Source organism: Oncorhynchus kisutch, linkage group LG5, assembly GCF_002021735.2.
Source record: "Oncorhynchus kisutch isolate 150728-3 linkage group LG5, Okis_V2, whole genome shotgun sequence".
In the NCBI taxonomy this organism is placed as follows: domain Eukaryota; kingdom Metazoa; phylum Chordata; class Actinopteri; order Salmoniformes; family Salmonidae; genus Oncorhynchus; species Oncorhynchus kisutch.
Window position 1 is genome coordinate 34,584,140 of NC_034178.2, and position 23,123 is coordinate 34,607,262.

General features: G+C 43.0%; 2 protein-coding genes across 4 annotated transcripts in view; both read right to left on the reverse strand.

Annotated features, from left to right (window-relative positions):
- Nucleotides 1–11,474, reverse strand: part of LOC109890943 (metabotropic glutamate receptor 6-like) — a 38,850-nt gene extending 27,376 nt beyond the window's left edge. The window contains exons 1-2 of the mRNA XM_020483112.2: nucleotides 10,704–11,474; nucleotides 8,937–9,547 (exon numbers count right to left, since the gene is read on the reverse strand). Of these exons, the coding sequence (XP_020338701.2) occupies nucleotides 8,937–9,479 (543 nt within the window). The 5' untranslated portion in view covers nucleotides 9,480–9,547; nucleotides 10,704–11,474. The remainder of the gene's footprint in view (nucleotides 1–8,936; nucleotides 9,548–10,703) is intronic.
- A 441-nt stretch (nucleotides 11,475–11,915) lies between these two features.
- On the reverse strand, nucleotides 11,916–23,020 carry comtb (catechol-O-methyltransferase b). Of its 3 annotated transcripts, none has more exons than XM_020483116.2 (6): nucleotides 22,907–23,020; nucleotides 20,804–20,975; nucleotides 13,357–13,474; nucleotides 12,701–12,894; nucleotides 12,420–12,551; nucleotides 11,916–12,251 (listed from the first exon to the last, which is right to left on the reverse strand). In XM_020483116.2, the coding sequence occupies exons 2-6, from the start codon at nucleotides 20,972–20,974 to the stop codon at nucleotides 12,069–12,071; spliced, it is 798 nt and encodes a 265-aa protein (XP_020338705.2). In that variant the 5' UTR covers nucleotide 20,975; nucleotides 22,907–23,020; the 3' UTR covers nucleotides 11,916–12,068. The 3 variants fall into 3 exon arrangements, with proteins under 3 accessions (XP_020338705.2, XP_020338707.2, XP_031680787.1); XM_020483118.2 differs by lacking the exon at nucleotides 22,907–23,020 and adding an exon at nucleotides 22,432–22,900; XM_031824927.1 differs by lacking the exon at nucleotides 22,907–23,020 and having other exon boundaries at nucleotides 20,804–22,416.
- Nucleotides 23,021–23,123: the final 103 nt, after the last annotated feature.

Consider the following 23,123-nt stretch of genomic DNA (forward strand, 5'->3'; position numbering starts at 1 on the left):
GGGGACAGCAGTGGAGAAACTTGAAACTTTCCACGAGAAACTTGAAACTTTCCACCTTCTCCACTGCTGTCCCATCGATGTGGATAGGGGGTGCTCCCTCTGCTGTTTCTGAAGTCCACGATCATCTCCTTCTTTTGTTGACGTTGAGTGAGAGGTTGTTTTCCTGACACCACATTCCGAGTTCCCTCACATCCTACCTATAGGCTGTCTCATCGTTGTTGGTGATCGAGTTGAATGGCCACGCAGTCACAGGTGAACAGGGAGTACAGGAGGGGTCTGAGAACGCACCCATGTTGGGCCCCAGTGTTGGATCAGCGAAGTGGAGATGTTGTTTCTTACCTTCCCCACTTGGGGGCGGCCCATCAGGAAGTCCAGGACCAAATCGCACAGGGCGGGGTTGGGACCCAGGGCCTCAAGATTAATGATGACCTTGGAGGGTACTGTAGTGTTGAATGCTGAGCTGTAGTCAATGAACAGCATTCTTACATAGATATTCCTCTTGTCCAGATGGGATAGGGTAGTGTGCAGTGTGATGGCGATTGCATCGTCTGTGGACCTATTGGGGTGGTATGCAAATTGCAGTGGGTCTAGGGTGACAGGTAAGGTGGGGGTGATATGATCCTTGAATAGTCTCTCAAGGCACTTCATGATGAGAGTCCAGTTACCTTTGCCTTCTTGGGTACATGAACAATGGTGGCCATCTTGAAGCATATGGGGACAGCAGACTGGGATAGGGAGAGATTGAATATGTCCATAAACACACCAGCGAGCTGGTCTGCGCATTCTCTGAGGACGAGGCTAGGAATGCCATCTGGGCCGCAGCCTTGCGAGGGTTAACACATTTAAATGTCTTACTCACGTTGGCCATGGAGAAGGAGAGGGGGAGGGCACAGTCCTTGGTAGCGGGCCGCGTCAGTGGCATTGTATTATCCTCAAGGCGGGCAAAGGTGTTTAGTTTAGCTGGAAGCAAGATGTCGGTGTCCGTGACGTGGCAGTTTTCTTTTTGCAGTCCGTGATTGCCTGTAGACCCTGCCACATAGGTCTCGTGTCTGAGTCGTTGAATTGCGACTCCACTTTGTCCCTATTCTGACTTTTCGCTTGTTTGATTGCCTTGTGGAGGGATTAACTATACTGTTTGTATTCGGCCATATTCCCGGTCATCTTTCTATGGTTTAATGCGGTTGGACACGCTTTCAGTTTTAGCCACGGTTTCTGGTTAGGGTAGGTTTTAATAGTCACAGAGGAAACAACATCTCCTATGCACTTCCTTATAATCTCCCTCACTGAATCAGCGTATAAACCTATATTATTTTCTGAGGCTATCTGGAAAATGTCCCAGTCTGCGTGATCAAAACAATCTTGAAGTGTGGATTCCGATTGGTCAGACCCGCGTTGAATGGTCCTAGTCACGGGTACAACCTGTTTGAGTTTCTGCCTATAGGAGGCGAGAAGCAAAATGGAGTCGTGGTCGGATTTGGCGAACGGAGGGCAAGGGAGGGCCTTGTATGCATTGTGGAAGTTAGAGTAGCAGTGATCCAGTGTTTTGGATGGAAAGCAACCCTAGCCCTAATTTCGTCTACCTTGTTATCAAGAATCTGGACATTAGGGAGTTAGATACTCGGAAGCGGTAGGTGGTGTGCGCACCTCCGAAGACTGACCAGAAGGCCACTCCGTCTACCTCTCCTGCGGCGACGTTGTTTTGGTGGTTTGAACAAAAGATCCGCTTCAGGAAAGTCATATTGCTGGTCGTAGTGCTGGTAAATTGATGTCGCTCTGATATTCAATAGTTCTTCCCGGCTGTATGTAATAATACTTCAGATTTTCTGGGCTAACAATGTAAGAAATAATAAATAAATAAACAAAATACTGCATAGTTTCCTAAGGACTTGAAGTGAGGTGACCCTCTCTGTCGGAGCCATTTTGCTAAGAAGAAGAGATTTGCTTGGTCCAAGAAAAACGAGCAATAGACATTAGACTGGTGGAAATGTGAGATTTTTGATTCCAACCGCTGTGTGTTTGTGAGACGCAGAGTAGATGAATGGATGATCTCCGCATGTGTGGTTCCCGCCATGAAGCATGGAGGGGGAGGTGTGGTGGTGCTGGAGTGCTTTGCTGGTGACACTGTCAGTGATTTATTTAGAATTCAAGGCCCACTTAACCAGCATGGATCCCACAGCATTCTGCAGTGATACGCCATCCCATCTGGACTATCATATGTTTTTCAACAGGACAATGACCCAAAACACACCTCCAGGCTGTGTTGGTGATGGAGTGCGCATCAGATGACCTGGCCTCCAAAATCCCCCGACCTCAACCCAATTGAGATGGTTTGGGATGAGTTAGACCGCAGAGTGAAGGAAAAGTAACCAATGAGTGCAAAGCATATGTGGGAACTCCTTCAAGACTGTTGGAAAAGCATTCCAGGTGAAGCTGGTTGAGAGAATGCCAAGAGTGTGCAAAGCTTTCATCAAGGCAAAGGGTGGCTACTTTGAAGAATCTCAAATTCTTCAAATTCTTCAAAGTACAGGGAGGACAGGAGGGAACTGAGCATGCACCCCTGAGGGGCCCCAGTGTTAAGGATCAGCATGGCGGATGTGAATTTACCTACCCTTGGGGCAGCCCATCAGGAAGTCCAGGATCCAGTTGCAGAGGGAGGAGGTTAGTCCCAGGGTCTTTAGCTTAGTGATGAGCTTTGAGGGCACTATGGTGCTGAATGCTGAGCTGTAGTCAATGAATAGCATTCTCACATAGGTGTTCCTTTTGTCCAGGTGTGAAAGGGCAGTGTGGAGTGTGGTGGTGTGCAAATTGGAGTGGGTTTAGGGTTTCTGGGATAATGGTGTTGATTTGAGCCATGACCAGCCTTTCATAGCACTTCATGGCTACAGATATGAGTGCTACGGGTCGGGAGTCATTTAGGCAGGTTACTTTAGTATTCTTGGACACAGCGACTATGGTGATCTGCTTGAAACATGTTGGTATTACCGACTCAGACAGGGAAAGGTTGAAAATGTCAGTGAAGACACTTTCCAGTTGGTCAGTGCATGCTCATAGTACACGTCCTGGTAATTTGTCTGGCCCTGCAGCCTTGTGAATGTTGACCTGTTTAAAGGTCTCACTCACATCGGCTGTGGAGAGAGTGATCAGACAGTCGTCCAGAACAGCTGGTGCTCTCATGCATGTTTCAGCGTTACTTGCCTCGAAGCGAGCATAAAAGTAATTTAGCTCGTCTGGTAGGCTCCTGTCACTGGGCAGTGCTTCTGTGCTTCCCTTTGTAGTCTGTAATTGTTTGTAAACCCTGAAACATCTGACGAGCGTCGGAGCCGGTGTAGTATGACAGTGCCGGCAGCATAGCGACTAGCTCTTAGAAAACTTTGGATTATTTTGATACATTTTTTACAATTTTTTACATTACTAGCTCAGGAAATGTTTTGTGTCTTTATATACAGTTGGGAAGAACTATTGGATATTAGAGCGGCGGTCACCAGAACTACCAGCATTATGTCCAGGAATACAACTTCCATGGAGAAGATTCTTTGTTCACTCTCCCCAGAGCAATTTAACTTATTCCAGAGGCCAACCCAAAACATCACTGGCAGTGGAGAGGCACTCAAGGCGGTCTACTGGTACAGGCATACCACCCACCGCTTCCGAGTATATTACTCACCAATGTTCAGTCTTTGGATAATGAAGTTGATGAGCTTAGAGCAAGGATTTCTTCCAGAGAGACATTGGGGCCTGTAACATACTTTGTGTCGGAGTCGGTAAAGCCAGCAAGATTCTTAGTACATCGCTTAGACAGGAATAAATATTTATCCGGGAAGCAGAAGGGTGAATGGGGTGTGTTTCATGATTAACGACTCATGGTGTAATTCTAGGAACATACAGGAACTCAAGTCATTTTGTCCACCCGACCCAGAATATCGCACAATTAAATGCTGACCTTATTATCTCCCAAGAGAATTCTCCCCCATCATCGCCACGGCCATTTACATCGTCCCTCAAGCCGAAACTTTGATGGCCCTCAAAGAACTTCACTGGACTTTATGCAAATTGGAACTCACATATCCTGAGGCTCAATTTATTGTAACAGGGGATTTTAACAAAGCCAATCTGAGGACTAGGCTGCCGAAGCTCTATCAAAATTTTGACTGTCTTTCTCGCGCTACTAAGACTCTCGACCATTGCTATACAAACATCCAGAATGCTTACAAGGCCCTCCCCCGCACTCCCTTTGGAAAATCTGACCACGACTCCATCTTGCTCCTCCCGTTTTATAGACGGTAACTTACAGGAAGTGCCCGTGCTTCGTACTATTCAACACTGGCCTGAACAATCGGAATCCACTCTTCAGGATTGTTTTGATCACGTGGACTGGGATATGTCCAAGGTAGCTTGCGAAAATCATCTAGACGCATACACAGATACGGTGACTGAGTTCATAAGAAAGTGTATGTAGTACCCACTGTGACTATTAAAACCTACCCTAACCAGAAACCGTGGATAGATGGTAACATTCATGCGAATCTGAAAGCGCGAACCACCACATTTAACCATGTCAAGGTGACTGGTAATATGGCAGAATATAACAGTATAGTTATTCACTACGCAAGGTAATGGAGTCGCAATTCAACGACTCAGACACGAGACCTATGTGGTAGGGACTACAGACAATCACGGACTACAAAAGCAAAACCAGTCACGTCGCAGAGACCAACGTCTTGCTTCCGGACAGGCTAAACACATTCTTCGCACACTTTGAGGATAACACAGTGCCTCCGACGCGGCCCGCTACCAAGGACTGTGGGCTCTCCAAGGACTGTGGGCTCTCTATTATTGGTAACATTTGAAAGGAAACACTTTGAAGTTTATGGACATGTGAATGGACTGTAGTAGAATATAACACAATCAATCTGGTAAAAGATCAAATAAAAAAAATAAAAAACGTTCTTTTGTATTTATTTTGTATTTCATCTTTGAAATGCAAGAGAAAGGCCATAATGTATTATTCCAGCCCAGGTGCAAATTAGATTTTGGCCACTAGATGGCATCAGCGTATGTGCAACGTTTTAGACTGATCAAATGAACCATTGCATTTATATTTAAAAAAAATAACGACTGCCCAAATGTGCCTAATTTGATTATTAATAACTTTTCATGTTCAAAATTGTGCACTCTCCTCAAACAATAGCATGGTATTCTTTCACTGTAATAGCTACTGTAAATTGGACAGTGCAGTTATATTAACAATAATTTAAGCTTTCTGACAATATTAGATATGTCTATGTCCTGGGAAATGTTCTTGTTACTTACAACCACATGCTAATCATATTAGCTTACGTTAGCTCAACCATCCCGTGGAAGGGACACCAATCCAGAAGAAGATTTATTAACCCTTGCAAGGCTGCCGGCCCTGACAGTATCCCTAGCCGCGTCCTCAGAGCATGAGCAGACCAGCTGGTTAGTGTGTTTACGGGCATATTCAATCTCTCCCTATCCCAATCTGCTGTCCCCACATGCTTCAATATGGCCACCCATTGTTCCTGTGCCCAAGAAGGCAAAGGTAAATTAACCTAACTGACTATCGCCCCATAGCACTCACCTCTTTCATCATGAAGTGCTTTGAGAGACTAGTCAAGGATCATATCACCTCTACTTTACATGCCACCCTAGACTCACTTCAATTTGCTTACTGCCCCAATAGATCCACAGACTATCCAATCACCATCACTCTGCACACTGCCCTATCCCACCTGGACAAGAGGAATACCTATGTAAGAATGCTGTTTATTGACTATAGCTCAGCGTTCAACACCATAGTACCCTCCAAGCTCATCATTAAGAGGCCCTGTGTCTGAACCCCATCCTGTGCAAGAGGGTCATGGAGTTCCTGACGGGCCACCGACAGGTGGTGAAGGAAGGAAACATCACCTCCACTCCGCTGATCCTCAACACTGGGGCCCCACAAGGGTACGTGCTTAGCCCCCTCCTGCACGCTCCCTCAAAACTTGAGACATCTGTGGCATTGTGTTGTGTGACAAAATTGCACATAATAGAGTGGCTTTTATTGTCCCCAGCTCAAGGTGCACCTGTGTAATGATCATGCTTCAGCTTCTTGATATGCCATACCTGCCAGGTGGATGGATTATCTTGGTAAACGAGAAATGCTCACTAACAGGGATGTAAACAAATTTGTGTACAACATTTTAAAGAAATTAGCTTTTTGTGTGTATGAAAAATGTCTGGGTTCTTTTATTTCAGATCATGAAACACGGGACCAACACTTTACATGTTGCGTTTATATTTTTGTTCAGTGTATGTGAAAATATGTGAAAATGTTTGCTATTGGACTGTATGTATATATATACTTTTACATAATCTATACAGCTAAAAACAACAATGGCATTGACATTGAGGTTAAGAACATGTACTATATCAATTTACCTAATTTTGCTAACCGTTACTTTGGACAAAAACATCAGTATTGTTTAATGCTTTAAATATAAAATTAAATCTTAAAATTACAGCACAATGAGCAAATTCTGAAATTTCAATTAATCTTAATTAATCACAGCAAATCCTACGATTAACTTGATTGCATGTGAAAATCCATGTGGAACTTCACATGTCCTAAAACCACATGTCTGACTCATGTGAAAGATATAAAAATATATTGTTTTTTTTTTACGTCATTTGTCACTTGTGTCCGAAAGCCACATATTGTTTTTTTTCCACAATATTGTTTTAGCACATTTGGTTCTTTGGAAGTTATGGGAACATATATTTTTGGTTTCACATTGGCTGGGGGAACAAAATCATACGTTTCCTGCAAACACATTTCTTTTTTATTGTGAAACAGCATCATTGAGATTCACACCTATAACCTTCTGGTCTCTATCTGTGGAATTAGACCACTGCACCACCAGAATAGAGCTACCATGCCATGTTTTCTTAAGTATGCAAAGCTGTTTATTTTATTTTATTCAAATTAGAGGATAGACAGAGTTTTGTTGATGCTGATAAAGGAATGTATATGTTTTTATATAACATTCTTAGAACGTTCTCTGAACGTAATTCAAGTTTTATTGTGTTTTTTTATGGATAGTTTTCTTAACGTTCTCTGAACAATTTGAGAACATGACTTTAAAATAGAACAATGAAGAAACCTGTAGGGAACATTATGCTGAAGTACTGAAATTCCCACAAAATAACATTATTTCTTAACATTCTTGGAACAATGAGAACATGACTTTAAATAGAATCATGAGGAAAGGTTATGCTGAAGTACTGAAATTCTGAAGTACTGTTTTTTCTTAATGTTTCTTAATGTTCTTAATGTTCTCTAAACTACAGGACCAGTCAAAAGTTTGGACACCCCTACTCATTCAAGTGTTTTTTTTATATTTTTTTTACTATTTTCTACATTGTTGAATAATAGTAAAGACATAACAACTATGAAATAACACATATGAAATCATGTAGTATCCAAAAAAGGTTTAAACAATTAAAAACATATTTTATATTTGAGATTCTTCAAAGTAGCCACCCTTTGCCATGATGACAGCATTGAGGTGCAGTTAACTGCCGATTTCTGAGGCTGGTAAATCTAATGAACTCTGCAGCAGAGGTAACTCTGGGTCTTCCTTTCCTGTGTTCGGTCCTCATGAGTGGCAGTTTTATCATTGCGCTTGATGGTTTTTGTGACTGCAATTGAAGAAACTTTCAAAGTTCTTGAAATTTTCCAGATTGACTGACATTCATGCCTTAAAGCAGGGGTGGGCAATTCCAGTCCTCAAGGGCCTGAATGCTGTCACAGTTTTGCCCCAGACCCAGCTAACACACCTGACTTCAATAATCACCTAATCATGATCATCAGTTTAGAATGCAATTTGATTAATCAGCTGTGGGGGATGGACACCAATCAGGCCCTCGAGAACTGGAGTTGCCAAAGCCTGCATTAAAATACTGTTGTTTCTCTTTGCTTATTTGAGCTGTTCTTGCCATAATACGGACTTGGTCTTTTACCAAATATGTCTATCTTCTGTATACTACCCCTACCTTGTCACAGCACAACTGATTGGTTCAAATGCATGAAGGAAAGAAATTCCACAAATAAACTTTAAACAAGTGACACCTGTTAATTGAAATTCATTACAGATAGCTGGTTGAGAGAATGCTAAGAGTGTGCAAAGCTGTCTTCAAGGCAAAGGGTGGCTACTTTGAAGAAACTAAAATCTAAAATATATTTTCATTTGTTTAACACTTTTTTGGTTACTACATGATTCCTTATGTGTTATTTCATAGTGTTGATGTATTCACTATTGTCCTACAATGTAGAAAATAGTAAAAATAAAGAAAAACCCTTGAATGAGTAGGCGTGTGCAAACTTTTGACTGGTACTGTAGGTCTATAACCTCTCATATAGTTTTAATATTAACTCATGCAAAAATCAGTAGCTGTGCATTGGTAAAATCACTGTGGAAGTCAAGCCCCCCCCCCCCCCAAAAAAAACAACATATTACAACTTACATGTTGTGATAATTGCGTTGTTTGCATTAAAGGGATGACACACACTGTCATTGCACTCTGAAAACTCTCAAAGGGAAACGCTGTCGTAATACCTTTCATGGCAGGCCTCTGGAAGAATCACAATACCATAGTAACAATGGTGAACTTTTAACTTTTAAGGCACACCTGTTAATTGAAATGTTCTGTTTAACTTTTTTGGTTACGACATAGTTTCGATGTCTTCACTACTATTTTACAGTGTAAAAAATAGTACAAATTAAGAAAAACTCTTGAATAAGTATGTGTGTCCAAACTTTTGACTGGTACTGTATATTAACTCTGATTAAGAAAATGTGTGTGAGGATGAGAATTCAGCATGGGATTATAGTATAGGGAGGGCTAAAAATGCACAGCACAGGAAGGAGTCTCACCGCAAAGAGTCTCAGCACGTTGGCCACCATGATGGACACAGAGCTGCCTGATGCCCCGATTACTCCCACCACCCTCTCTGGTTTGCGAATAATGGGTGGCTCGTTGTTGGAGCAACGCACGTCTGAGTTATCCTTCTGGATGAGGGCCTGGACGAAGGTGAGTGACTGCTCCAGAGCGTAGGTGTCTCTGGAGCAGGTGTCCAGGACCATGGCCCCCAGGGTGATGTTAGGAAGGAGGTCAGGGTCACTGTTGATCTGATCCAGCGCATACAGCATGGCCTCCATTCGGTGGATCCCCTTCTCCCTCTTGATCTCCCCACAGGGCACACCGGCTGGCCCACGGGAGTGCACTGGAAACAGGCCACCCAGGGTGATGTCCCCCTTGATCTTGATGGAGTGTGGTTGTGTGCCCTGCTGAGCCCATGCATATGGACTTAGACCCAGAAACAGCATCCACAGTAACCTGAGCAATGTAGTTACATGGCATCCAAACAGTGGACCAAACCGACAGCAGAACTGTGATGTGTGGCACTGTGATATCATGATTCTGGCCACCAAAGGTTCCTGTATCCAGTGTTAAAGTACCAGGCTTCTCCCTCTACATGTGATACCTGTGAACAGTAATGAGGACATGTTAGTCTTTGGTTTAAGTTCAGTTATAGCCTTTGTTACATCAATTTTAGACTAACACTGAGTGAATAAAATAACTGTTAATCATACAAATGGATCTGCAAGCGCTCTTACCATGACATCAGAATTCCTATACAGTATGTCTTGGCATCAATGGCATATTACCAAACATTATCATTCAATCGGACAATATAGGACATGCCACTTCAATTCTTCACCACAATCTCAAAATGGGAATAAATATGTGTCTGTGTAAGAGAAGATCTACTGCTTCTAGACTTAAACATAGTCACACTCAAACCCCACAGCAAAGAGTCTTCTAAGTAAAGGGTATCTGCATGGTTGGACAAGTAAAACACAGCCAGGAGAGCAGCAAAGAGCATAGTGATAACATCTCATAAATATTGCACAAAAGCTAACATGGACAGATATGTGTTTTATGAATGTTTTTCATGTTCTGTAATACTATTTAGGTTTAATGAAACATAAGGGAAACATTGGGGTGAGAAATAGAATTAAGGGGCATGATCAAGATACAAATATGTGTTACGCAAAGATCAAGTCTTATCCTGATTAATTTCATCCTGATATGAAGCTAAGAATATAAATATATACTGAAATATTTATAGCTCAGTTTGACTGCCTATCCAGCTTACTTTCCTTCCAATTTCACTGTGTCATCCAATTAGGTTATAACAGTATTGAAAAATGGCATATGATGTAAAAGATTTGGTTTAAGACAAATCCGACTAAAGATATTGAAATTACAAATATGATGTTCCACCGAGTAAGTTTAATTAAAGTTGTATCTGTTCACGTTTTTTTGCGAAACAGAGTTTAATCTTAGTTGTATGATTAGCATCAAACCAAACATTATATTCTATCATTTGATGCAACATATCAATATTGTGCAAACAATGAAAAAACTGCATCGGATACTGGCATGAAGTTTACACAAATGATGCAATGCATTGAAAGAGAGATATGCCTCACAGAGATTAAATGTTCAATACACAGTATGGGTAGCAAGCTTAACACGTATATGACACATATAATAAAAGAGCCAAATGTGACCTAGGTACTTGAAATCTGAAAAGAGGTTTATGGGTGTAATAAATATAAGAATTGACTGCTTACCTGAACATTCCATTTGGACCAGCCTTGATTTCATCCATCACTCCAACACTCCCAAACAGGTCTATTCCCATATTCAATATGTGATGATGTTCCGTGCCAGATTCTTCATTGTTTTAGCAAAAAGTAAATCCATTAACCTCTCAGATATTATATGTATTTTCTAAAAAAATAACTGGAATGGACTCAAATCTTCAATAACATAACATTTTTTTTAGTTAGCAAAAAAGGATCGAACATTTTGGCTTTCGAGGCTTTAGTGTATAGCATTGTCTGAATCACGGAAAAGTAGAAAAAACACCATATTATGCCACTGAGATTCTACAAATCACTGCCAAATCCCTTTAAAGTTCTCTCCCAGTTGCTCTCTGTTTATGTCTCTGCCTTGCTCTCTCTGTTGAACCCTCTTCTCTCTGTGCACTAATGGGCACGGATTGAGATTATCATGCGGCCGTCTGTGAAGAAATCCCTAGGTGGACTAGCCTTTATATTTGTATGCAGCTGTACTATATGTAGTACCCTCCCCCTTTTATGATGGAACTCCCTCACTTTTCATGGGAGATTAGAAAGGCAGCGACATGAGAATACATTCTCATACACACCTGTAGAATATCATGTTCTAACTACTGAAACATGTTCAACTAAAACAATAGTGATTCACACAATCACATGGAAATTAAAAAAGATGCATCTGTTTCTCTGCTGTATCGACAAAATCATTTTCTATAGCATGCCCAGGATCAGTCACATTAAATAGTACTGTTAATCCACGGCTTAAATTGATATTTTAGTGATCTGTTCAATACCCATTGGATTTGATAAAAATCAACGATTTTGGTGCAACAGACCTTTCTCACATAATATTTAATAACTAAATGGAGACCTGATACAGATTCATAACAAAACATAAATAATTATTTACAGTTGCTAGATATGGTGTGAGATTTTAGTCCGTTTTCTGTCTGCCTGTAGCTGAAAGAACACTATACATGCTATGAAGATATGATGGGGCCACTTTGCAAGCTGCAGTTGTTTGATTGGAATCTCTAAAAAGGCACACTACTGCCACCTAGTGTATTAGATCCATGTTTGACATCACACTACCGTAATCTGCCAGCGGTAAAACTGACAGCACTAAATGTAACTGTCAAGACCTGACATTTTAACAATTTGCATAGCTAGATAGCATTGTGACAAAGTCAAAACACACAGAAATACTTTTCAAGACATATTGATTTACTCTAGATAAATATACAGGGAAAGAAATGCTTAGCATAGTAAGTTACAGTATGTCATAACTCAGATGTAAGAAAAAAATACATTACAAAGAGAGTTACAGTGTTTTAAAACAAGAGGTTCAATGTTTGGCTAGTACCCTAAGAACACAGACTTCTCCAAGCCGTCCTCTGCTTTAGTGTACTCCAGGTGGGATCTGTAGTACTGGCTGTTGTAGTGAGGGCTGTTGCGGACGTACTCCAGATAGTCAGGGGTTCCTGGACAGATTACATTGTCTGCCAGCAGCACTGTGCCTTTCTGTATGAGACCACACTCCTAGAGAGAGAGGGATATAGGAAGAGATATAGTTGGGGGAATGGGAGAAAGAGAGGGAGATGGGAAGACATATAGTTAGGGGAATGGGAGAAAGAGGGAGAAAAGAGAGAATGACATGTGTTTTGTTTATTCATATCACAGGATGATCAGACTAGTTATCTTACTTACCTCCAGCAGTTTTGTGTCAGGAAGGTAGCGCTCTTTCCAGTGGTCCAGGAAAACTAAGTCAAACGCCTGGACCCCGAAATGCTCCTTCATCCAAGGGATCCAGTCTCCTGAGGCTCCCTCCACTAGCTGCACCTGGACAACAGTAATGAGATCTCATCTAAGCTTCTGAGTTACAACTGACCCGTATCTTTTAACATCTACTACCCACCCATATTTACATGAATGTACATCACGTTCATCATCAGATGTAATTATATTCATCTATCCTAATCTCCTTTTACCTTATCTTCCAGTCCTGACCATTTGATGACTTGACGAGCAATGGCAGCATAATCTGGGTTGAACTCCAAGGTAATGACACAGGCTCCAGGGGGTAATAGGCGGGCTATGCGTACTGTTGAGTAGCCACAGTAAGTGCCTAACTCCAAGACAGTGACTGGACTCACTTCATTGACCACCGAGTCCAGAATGGAGCCTGTAATGAAGTCACAATATATAGACACACACACGAAGATGTGGACACAGTCAAGACCAGGCAGACATGTGGCCTGGGGTGGTCTAGAGGTCTAAGAACACATCATGTATGTACGGCTGCAACATGGGTTAATTCAATCTGACTGCTCTTTCATTCTCTCCTTTACCTTTCACCTCTATCTATCCAATAAACATACAAGATATTTACTATATACTGTGTTTGTGTATATATATATATGTATATATGTGTATATATATATATATTATTTAGGTTTTAAATACCGGGCAGACTGATGATACGGTAAAGATCAATTAAATACTTTTATTCTCATTTAGCTGGTTATCTGAGGCCACCTGATGATAAAATGTATGCACACATGACTAAGTCGCTTTGGATAAAAGCGTCTGCTAAATGGCATTTGTTATTATTATTAATAACCCATTCAAAGCACATGTAGAGTACCTTTCTCATCCCCCACATTCATGGCCCATTCTCTATGTCTGCAGAAGTGGTCGATGGCTGTGATCACACTCTGGGGGTCTCCTACAGTGGCTTTCGTCTGCACTGCCTTCAGAATACGCTAGATATTTCAGAGGGAAAAATGACGGATGGTACTGTACCTACGATGATGCCTACATTACATTTAGTATTTACTATTTTATTAGGATCCAAATTAGCTGCTGCCAAGGCAGCTGCTTCTCTTCCTGGCGTCCAAACAAGAATAAAACGACACATCACAACAAAACAATAGTCAACTCTACATCATAAATAAAACAACACATCACACAATACATTGTGCACTATACACATTTACACTGGTCCACCATAACAAATGTACAATATAACATGTACAACATTACAACAATACAATATCACAAATACAATGTGTGTGTGTGTGTACGTGCATGTATGCGTGGCAATGGGTGTGTGTGCGTGTCTCTTCACAGTCCACTATTGTCACGCTCTGACCTTAGATATCTCTGTTTTCTGTATATTTTGGATAGGTCAGGGTGTGACGAGGGTGGGTATGCTAGTTTTTGTATTGTCTAGGGTTTTTGTATGTCTAGGGGTTTTGTAGGTCTAGGTAATGTGTATGTCTATGGTGGCCTGATAAGGTTCCCAATCAGAGGCAGCTGTTTATCGCTGTCCCTGATTGGGTATCATATTTAGGTAGCCATTTTCCCTTTTGTGTTCGTGGGTTCTTGTCTATGTGTAGTTGCCTCTCAGTACTCATTCGTGTCATTTTGTTATTTTGGCTAGTTTGTTCAGTGTTCATTCTTATAATAATAAAGAATGTACGCATACCACGCTGCGCCTTGGTCCTATCCTTATAACGATCGTGAAAGAAGAACCCACCACAAAAGGACCAAGCAGCGTGTTAATGAGGAGCCGACATCATGGGCCCGGGAGAAAGATGAGTGGACCTGGGAGGAGGTAATGGCAGGGGACAAGACCCTGCCAAGGAAGCAGGTGGAGATAGCGCAGGAGGAAAGGCGACGATACGAGGGGACACGGTTAGCACGGAAGCCCGAGAGGCAGCCCCAATATGTTTTTTTGAGGGGGGGAGGCACATGAAGAGACTGGCTGAGTCAGGTTGGAGACTTGAGCCAACTCCTCATGCTTACCGTGGGTAGCGTGTGACTGGTCAGGCAGAGATGCGCACGGTGTCTCCGGTTCGCATTCATAGCCCGGTGCGCTCTATTCCAGCTCCTCGCATTTGCCGGGCTAGAATGGGCATCCAGCCAGGACGGATGGTGCCGGCTCAGCGCTCCTGGTCTCCAGTACACCTCCTTGGACCAGGATATCCTGCGCCGGCTCTGCATACTGTGTCTCCGGTGCGTCTGCACAGGCCAGTGCGTCCTGTGCTGGCGCCCCGCACTTGCCGGGCTCAAGTGAGCATCCAGGCAGGACGCATTGTGCCAGCTCTACGCTCCAGATCTCCAGTGAGCCTCCACAGTTCTATACGTCCTGTGCCTCCTCCCCGCACTCACCCTGAGGTGCGTGTCTTCAGCCCGGTGCCACCTGTACCAGTCCCACGCACCAGGCCTCCAGTGCGACTCCAGAGTGCAGTACGTCCTGTTCCTGCTCCTCGCGCTCGCCCTGAGGTGCGTGCCCCCAGCCCGGTACCACCAGTGCCGGCACCACGCATCAGACCTCCAATGCACCTCCACAGTCCAGTACGTCCTGTGCCTCCTCCCCGCACTCGCCCTGAGGTGCGTGTCATCAGCCCGGTACCACCAGTACCGGCACCACACATCAAACCTCCAGTGCGCCTCCAACATCCAGAGCTTCCGGCGACGTTTCACAGTCCGGAACCTCCAATGACGGGCCACAGTCCGGAACCTCCAACGACGGGTCACAGTCCGGAACCTCCAACAACAGGCCACAGCCCGGAACCTCTAATGACGGGCCACAGTCCGGGAACCTCCAACGACGGTCCAGAGCTTCTGGGCTAGCCAGAAGCTAGCCCAGAAGCTAATCCAGAAGCTAATCAGAAGCTAGTTCAGAAGCTAGTTAGCTTCTTTACTGGCAAATCGTTAGTATTCAGCTAACCACGGTTTGTGGTCATCAGCTATCCTTTAGCTCGAAAATCTATCGCCAGTTTTGTACGGCGCAGCGCAGCGCGGCTCGGAACGGAACATACCGGACCAATTTTTCTCTCCATGTCCCTGGATTTCAACTGCTCTCTGGACATTCATACCCGGATCTCACAGCTAGCTGGCTGCTATCTGTGTGACTATCAGCTTTCGTCGATCCCGGAGCAAACATAAATTATTCCGGAGCTAGCCAGCTCCGTCAATCACTCCTGAGTTCCATCAATCACTCCTGGGCTGCAGTCACCTATCCGGACCTATTTTACTGCCTACGCGGAGCCCCACCGGGCCTTCACAACTGGACTGCCGACGTTATCTACCCGAAGGAGATCCGGCTGGCTCCTCCATCCCGACGTTACCTGAACGCCTGCTAACCGTTAGCTGTCTTACCGGCTGCTATCTGAATAGACAATCGGACAATTTATTTATTTTGATTATTATTATGTTTTCTTCTTGGGCCTCTATAACTATATCTATTGTTTTTATTTTTGTTGTTGTTGTGTGATTTGGATTAATCCCCTCTACCACACGGAACCCCAACTAATCTACTGACGGAACGCAAAAGGTGGCTAACAACAGACCTCCATCCTATGCTAGCTTGCTACCGATGGCCTGGCTAGCTGTCTAAATCGCCGTGACCCCCAACCAACCTCTCCACTCACTGGACCCTTCTGATCACTCGACTAAGCATGCCTCTCCTTAATGTCAATATGTCTTGTCCATTGCTGTTCTGGTTAGTGTTTATTGGCTTATTTCACTGTAGAGCCTCTAGTCCTGCTCACTATACCTTATCCAACCTATTAGTTCCACCACCCACACATGCAATGACATCTCCTGGTTTCAATGATGTTTCTAGAGACAATATCTCTCTCTTCATCACTCAATACCTAGGTTTACCTCCACTGTATTCACATCCTACCATACCTTTGTCTGTACATTATACCTTGATGCTATTTTATCGCCCCCAGAAACCTCCTTTTACTCTCTGTTCCAGACGTTCTAGATGACCAATTCTTATTTATTTTAGCCGCACTCTTATTCTACTCCTCCTATGTTCCTCTGGCGATGTAGAGGTGAATCCAGGCCCTGCAGTGCCTAGCTCCACTCCTATTCCCCAGGCGCTCTCTTTTGACGACTTCTGTAACCGTAATAGCCTTGGTTTCATGCATGTTAACATTAGAAGCCTCCTCCCTAAGTTTGTTCTATTCACTGCTTTAGCACACTCTGCCAACCCGGATGTTCTAGCTGTGTCTGAATCCTGGCTTAGGAAGACCACCAAAAATTCAGACATTTTAATTCCAAACTACAACATTTTCAGACAAGACAGAACTGCCAAAGGGGGCGGTGTTGCAATCTACTGCAAAGATAGCCTGCAGAGTTCTGTCCTACTATCCAGGTCTGTACCCAAACAATTTGAACTTCTACTTTTAAAAATCCACCTCTCTAAAAACAAGTCTCTCACCGTTGCCGCCTGCTATAGACCACCCTCTGCCCCCAGCTGTGCTCTGGACACCATATGTGAACTGATTGCCCCCCATCTATCTTCAGAGCTCGTGCTGCTAGGCGACCTAAACTGGAACATGCTTAACACCCCAGCCATCCTACAATCTAAACTTGATGCCCTCAATCTCACACAAATTATCAATGAACATACCAGGTACCTCCCCAAAGCCTTAAACACGGGCACCCTCATAGATATCATCCTAACCAACTTCCCCTCTAAATACACCTCTGCTGTCTTCAACCAAGATCTCAGCGATCACTGCCTCATTGCCTGCATCCGTAATGTCCAGCGGTCAATCGACCTCCACTTATCACTGTAAAACGCTCCCTGAAACACTTCAGCGAGCAGGCCTTTCTAATCGACCTGGCCGGGGTATCCTGGAAGGATATTGATCTCATCCCGTCAGTAGAGGATGCCTGGATATTTTTTTTAAATGCCTTCCTAACCATCTTAAATAAACATGCCCCATTCAAGAAATTTAGAACCAGGAACAGATATAGCCCTTGGTTCTCCCCAGACCTGACTGCCCTTAACCAACACAAAAACATCATATGGCGTTCTGCATTAGCATCGAACAGCCCCCGTGATATGCAGCTGTTCAGGGAAGCTAGAAACCATTATACACAGGCAGTTAGAAAAGCCAAGGCTAGCTTTTTCAAGCAGAAATTTGCTTCCTGCAACACTAACTCAAAAAATTTCTGGGACACTGTAAAGTCCATGGAGAATAAGAACACCTCCTCCCAGCTGCACACTGCACTGAAGATAGGAAACACTGTCACCACTGATAAATCCACCATAATTGAGAATTTCAATAAGCATTTTTCTACGGCTGGCCATGCTTTCCACCTGGCTACTCCTACCCCGGTCAACAGCACTGCACCTCCAACAGCAACTCGCCCAAGCCTTCCCCATTTCTCCTTCTCCCAAATCCATTCAGCTGATGTTCTGAAAGAGCTGCAAAATCTGGATCCCTACAAATCAGCCGGGCTAGACAATCTGGACCCTTTCTTTCTAAAATTATCTGCCGAAATTGTTGCCACCCCTATTACTAGCCTGTTCAACCTCTCTTTCGTGTCGTCTGAGATTCCCAAAGATTGGAAAGCAGCTTCGGTCATCCCCCTCTTCAAAGGGGGGGACACTCTTGACCCAAACTGCTACAGACCTATATCTATCCTACCATGCCTTTCTAAGGTCTTCGAAAGCCAAGTCAACAAACAGATTACCGACCATTTTGAATCTCACCATACCTTCTCTGCTATGCAATCTGGTTTCAGAGCTGGTCATGGGTGCACCTCAGCCAGGCTCAAGGTCCTAAACGATATCTTAACCGCCATCGATAAGAAACATTACTGTGCAGCCGTATTCATTGATCTGGCCAAGGCTTTCGACTCTGTCAATCACCACATCCTCATCGGCAGACTCGACAGCCTTGGTTTCTCAAATGATTGCCTCACCTGGTTCACCAACTACTTCTCTGATAGAGTTCAGTGTGTCAAATCGGAGGGTCTGCTGTCCGGACCTCTGGCAGTCTCTATGGGGGTGCCACAGGGTTCAATTCTTGGACCGACTATCTTCTCTGTATACATCAATGAGGTCGCTCTTGCTGCTGGTGAGTCTCTGATCCACCTCTACGCAGACGACACCATTCTGTAAACTTCCGGCCCTTCTTTGGACACTGTGTTAACAACCCTCCAGGCAAGCTTCAATGCCATACAACTCTCCTTCCGTGGCCTCCAATTGCTCTTAAATACAAGTAAAACTAAATACATGCTCTTCAACCGATCGCTACCTGCACCTACCCGCCTGTCCAACATCACTACTCTGGGCGGCTCTGACTTAGAATACGTGGACAACTACAAATACTTAGGTGTCTGGTTAGACTGTAAACTCTCCTTCCAGACCCATATCAAACATCTCCAATCCAAAGTTAAATCTAGAATTGGCTTCCTATTTCGCAACAAAGCATCCTTCACTCATGCTGCCAAACATACCCTTGTAAAAACTGACCATCCTACCAATCCTCGACTTTGGCGATGTCATTTACAAAATAGCCTCCAATACCCTACTCAACAAATTGGATGCAGTCTATCACAGTGCAATCCGTTTTGTCACCAAAGCCCCATATACTACCCACCATTGCGACCTGTACGCTCTCGTTGGCTGGCCCTTGCTTCATACTCGTCACCAAACCCACTGGCTCCATGTCATCTACAAGACCCTGCTAGGTAAAGTCCCCCCTTATCTCAGCTCGCTGGTCACCATAGCATCTCCCACCTGTAGCACACGCTCCAGCAGGTATATCTCTCTAGTCACCCCCAAAACCAATTCTTTCTTTGGCCGCCTCTCCTTACAGTTCTCTGCTGCCAATGACTGGAACGAACTACAAAAATCTCTGAAACTGGAAACACTTATCTCCCTCACTAGCTTTAAGCACCAACTGTCAGAGCAGCTCACAGATTACTGCACCTGTACATAGCCCACCTATAATTTAGCCCAAACAACTACCTCTTTCCCAACTGTATTTAATTAATTAATTAATTTTGCTCCTTTGCACCCCATTATTTTTATTTCTACTTTGCACATTCTTCCATTGCAAAACTACCATTCCAGTGTTTTACTTGCTATATTATATTTACTTTGCTACCATGGCCTTTTTTGCCTTTACCTCCCTTCTCACCTCATTTGCTCACATTGTATATAGACTTGTTTATACTGTATTATTGACTGTATGTTTGTTTTACTCCATGTGTAACTCTGTGTCGTTGTATCTGTCGAACTGCTTTGCTTTATCTTGGCCAGGTCGCAATTGTAAATGAGAACTTGTTCTCAACTTGCATACCTGGTTAAATAAAGGTAAAATAAATAAAAATAAATAAAAACTTATCCTCTGCAGCAGAGGTAACTCTGGGTCTTCCTTTCCTGTGGCGGTCTTCATGAGAGCCAGTTTCATCATAGCACTTGATGGTTTTGCGACTACACTTGAAGAAATGTTCAAAGTTCTTTAAATTTTCTGGATTGACTGACCTTCATGTCTTAAAGTAATGATGGACGATCGTTTCTCTTTACTTATTTGAGCTGTTCTTGCCATAATACGGACATGGTCTTTTGCCAAATATGTCCATCTTCTGTATACTACCCCTACCTTGTCACAGCACAACTGATTGGTTCAAATGCATGTAGGAAAGAAATTCCACAAATAAACTTTTAACAAGGCACACCTGTTAATTGAAATTCATTACAGGTGACTATCTCATGAAGCTGGTTGAGAGAATGCTAAGAGTGTGCAAAGCTGTCTTCAAGGCAAAAGGTGGCTACTTTGAAGAAACTAAAATCTAAAATATATTTTCATTTGTTTAACACTTTTTTGGGTTACTACATGATTCCTTATGTGTTATTTCATAGTTTTGGTGTCTTCACTATTATTCTAAAATGTGGAAAATAGTAAAAATAAAGAAAACGAATTGAATGACTAGGCATGTGCAAACTTTTGACTGGTACTGTAGGTCTATAACCTCTCACATAGTTTTAATATTAACTCATGGAAAAATCAGTAGCGGTGCATTAGTAAAATCTCTGTGGAAGCCAAGCCCCCCCAAAACATTTTTAAAAAACATATTACAACTAATATGTTGTGATAATTGCGTTGTTTGCATTAAAGGGATGGCACACACCCTGTCATTTCACTCTGAAAACTCTCAAAGGGAAACGCTGTCGTAATACCTTTCATGACAGGTCTCTGGAAGAACCACAATACTATAGTAACAATGGTGAACACCAAAGACTGAACTATACATCTGTTTAGAGAGCTTACTTGAGGACGTGAAGTCCGGGTCAAGGTGTCCAGTGCACGCTCCACGATGACATCATGCCACAGTAGTGCCAGGCCTCCATGATACTGCACAGCCATGGGGATCACCCAGCGGTAAAGAACAAAGAGGACAGCCGCTCCCATGATCAAACCAGAAAGAAGGCTCAGCAACATCCTAGGACACACAAAGATGGCTGTCATGAAAAATGAATTCACTGTAATATAAACTATTTCTAATTTAGTTATGAAGACGGATAAACAGATAAATAACCATAGACACACTGTACCCATTTTAAAAGATTTTGCAATACAGTATGTCCTCTTATAAACAACAAGAAATCTGTGTGATCATAATGAAATGAATACTTATGGAAATCAATGCCCACGTCCATCAGATCTTGTATCTCTCCTTTCATTCCTCCTTTTGTACTAGGCTAATGAAATGGGTATTTACTATGCAGCAGATGACACTCAAACATGTCCTCCTCTCATTATCATTCAACCACTGTTGTCATATCCACTCATTACTCTCCATCACTCTCACCATCACTCATCAAGGGGAAATGTATTTCATGATTGGCACTTTATATTAATATTTTTAACAAATACATTCATGTGTCCATGTGTTTCAAAATAATACTAACTAAATCACACTGGACTATGACAAAGTAAAAACAAATACAACAAGTGTCTATTCGTGAAGAAAAGTCAACAACCTAGTGCTCATATTGAAAATCAAAAACACCTCTGAAATATAGTGGTTGAGTTGAGAAAAGTGCAAAAAGGGATAAGAACAAAGCCTAAATCCACTACAAAACAAATGATTTGCACGTATGGAGGCGGGGGGTGGGAGGGTGGACTCTTGAACCTTTCATAGAGAATGCAACTCATGTCTATAAGCCCAGGAGAGGCTGAGCGGAGGTAATGCCTCGAGATGGGCTTTGCGTTGCATAGCAACGGGCAGAACAGGTCAAGCTGTGAGACAAAACCCATGGCACTTGGGCTGAGACCATCTTTACTTAGCCTTTCTTACACGTACGTGTACTGTAGCTACATACATAAAAGCTTCTGGAAATGTAGTCAGGCGCTTTGAGAGAGTGCCTTAATTAGATGGCAAATATACAGAAAATTGTTTGATGAAGCGGATTAACTGTACCATATTCCAGTGGGCCTTGCACCCTCAAGGTGCTTGAGATGTATAAAATGTATAAAGACAAAATATTAACATCCGCTTATACTAAATAATTATAAACTGCAGTGTACAGAGAGAGAGCTCAATAAAACAACTATGAAGATCGTTCCAAGACATCATGAGGTGAAGAGGGGCATGCGAATCAGATGATAGAAAACACATGGCACACATATTTATCCCAATCCCCTCTGATGTAATTATGGAATTTAAACAGTTCCAATGAAATCTACACAGTTCAGTCAGTCAAACATCAGAATGCTCCGCAACATCTTAAGCTTTTTAAAAAGGGAGAAGACAATTTACTGCACTGTTATCATGAAACCACAGTTGAAACCAACAATGTAAGCATGCAAAAAGTAGCAGCTATTTACTATAATATTTCAGCATGCAAAGGTAGATTAAAGACATGTCAATGGCATAATAACATGGCTATACTTACATCTGAAGCTTGTCAGTCTCCAATCAGGATGGAGATATTCTTCCTTTTCTTCACTTACACTTCTCCTTCTTGATGCCACCTCTGTCGCCATAAAACTGTTCCACACCTTCCAGCACAGTTCGTCTCACACACCAGCGCACGCACATTTTCACGAGACTAACCCCTCCCTACTTGCCAACCCTCCCCCTCACTTTCCGCTGCTGAATAATAGCTAACCCTTAGTGTGAACAGAGAGGAATCCCACTGGGCACGGACGTCAATTTAACATCTGGTCCACGTTGGATCGACATAACTTCGTTGAAATGTGGAAACAACAACGTTGAATCGACCAGTGCCTGCCCAGTGGGATGTGGAGGTCTCACTAGAGAAAGCCCACTTTCAGTCATCAACACACTCACAGCCCACCTCACGCATAAGTTGGATCAGAAGGGACAACACAGAAGGAAGCAACGAAAAGAGAGGAGGTATGGCTTACCTTGCATGGACTGGGTTACCGGGCTGCAGTTTTGAACCGTACTCATCAGGATCCTAATCCCCTTTGAAGCCACTCCTCCTCTGTCATTCCACGAGATCTCATCACAGGAGTCAGGTGAATCAGAGTATTATGAATTCATGCAGGAATTGTCTAATTTAACACAACGTCTAATTCTAACCCGATTTCTATTAATTGTTTTAAGAAACGTGGTAGATAA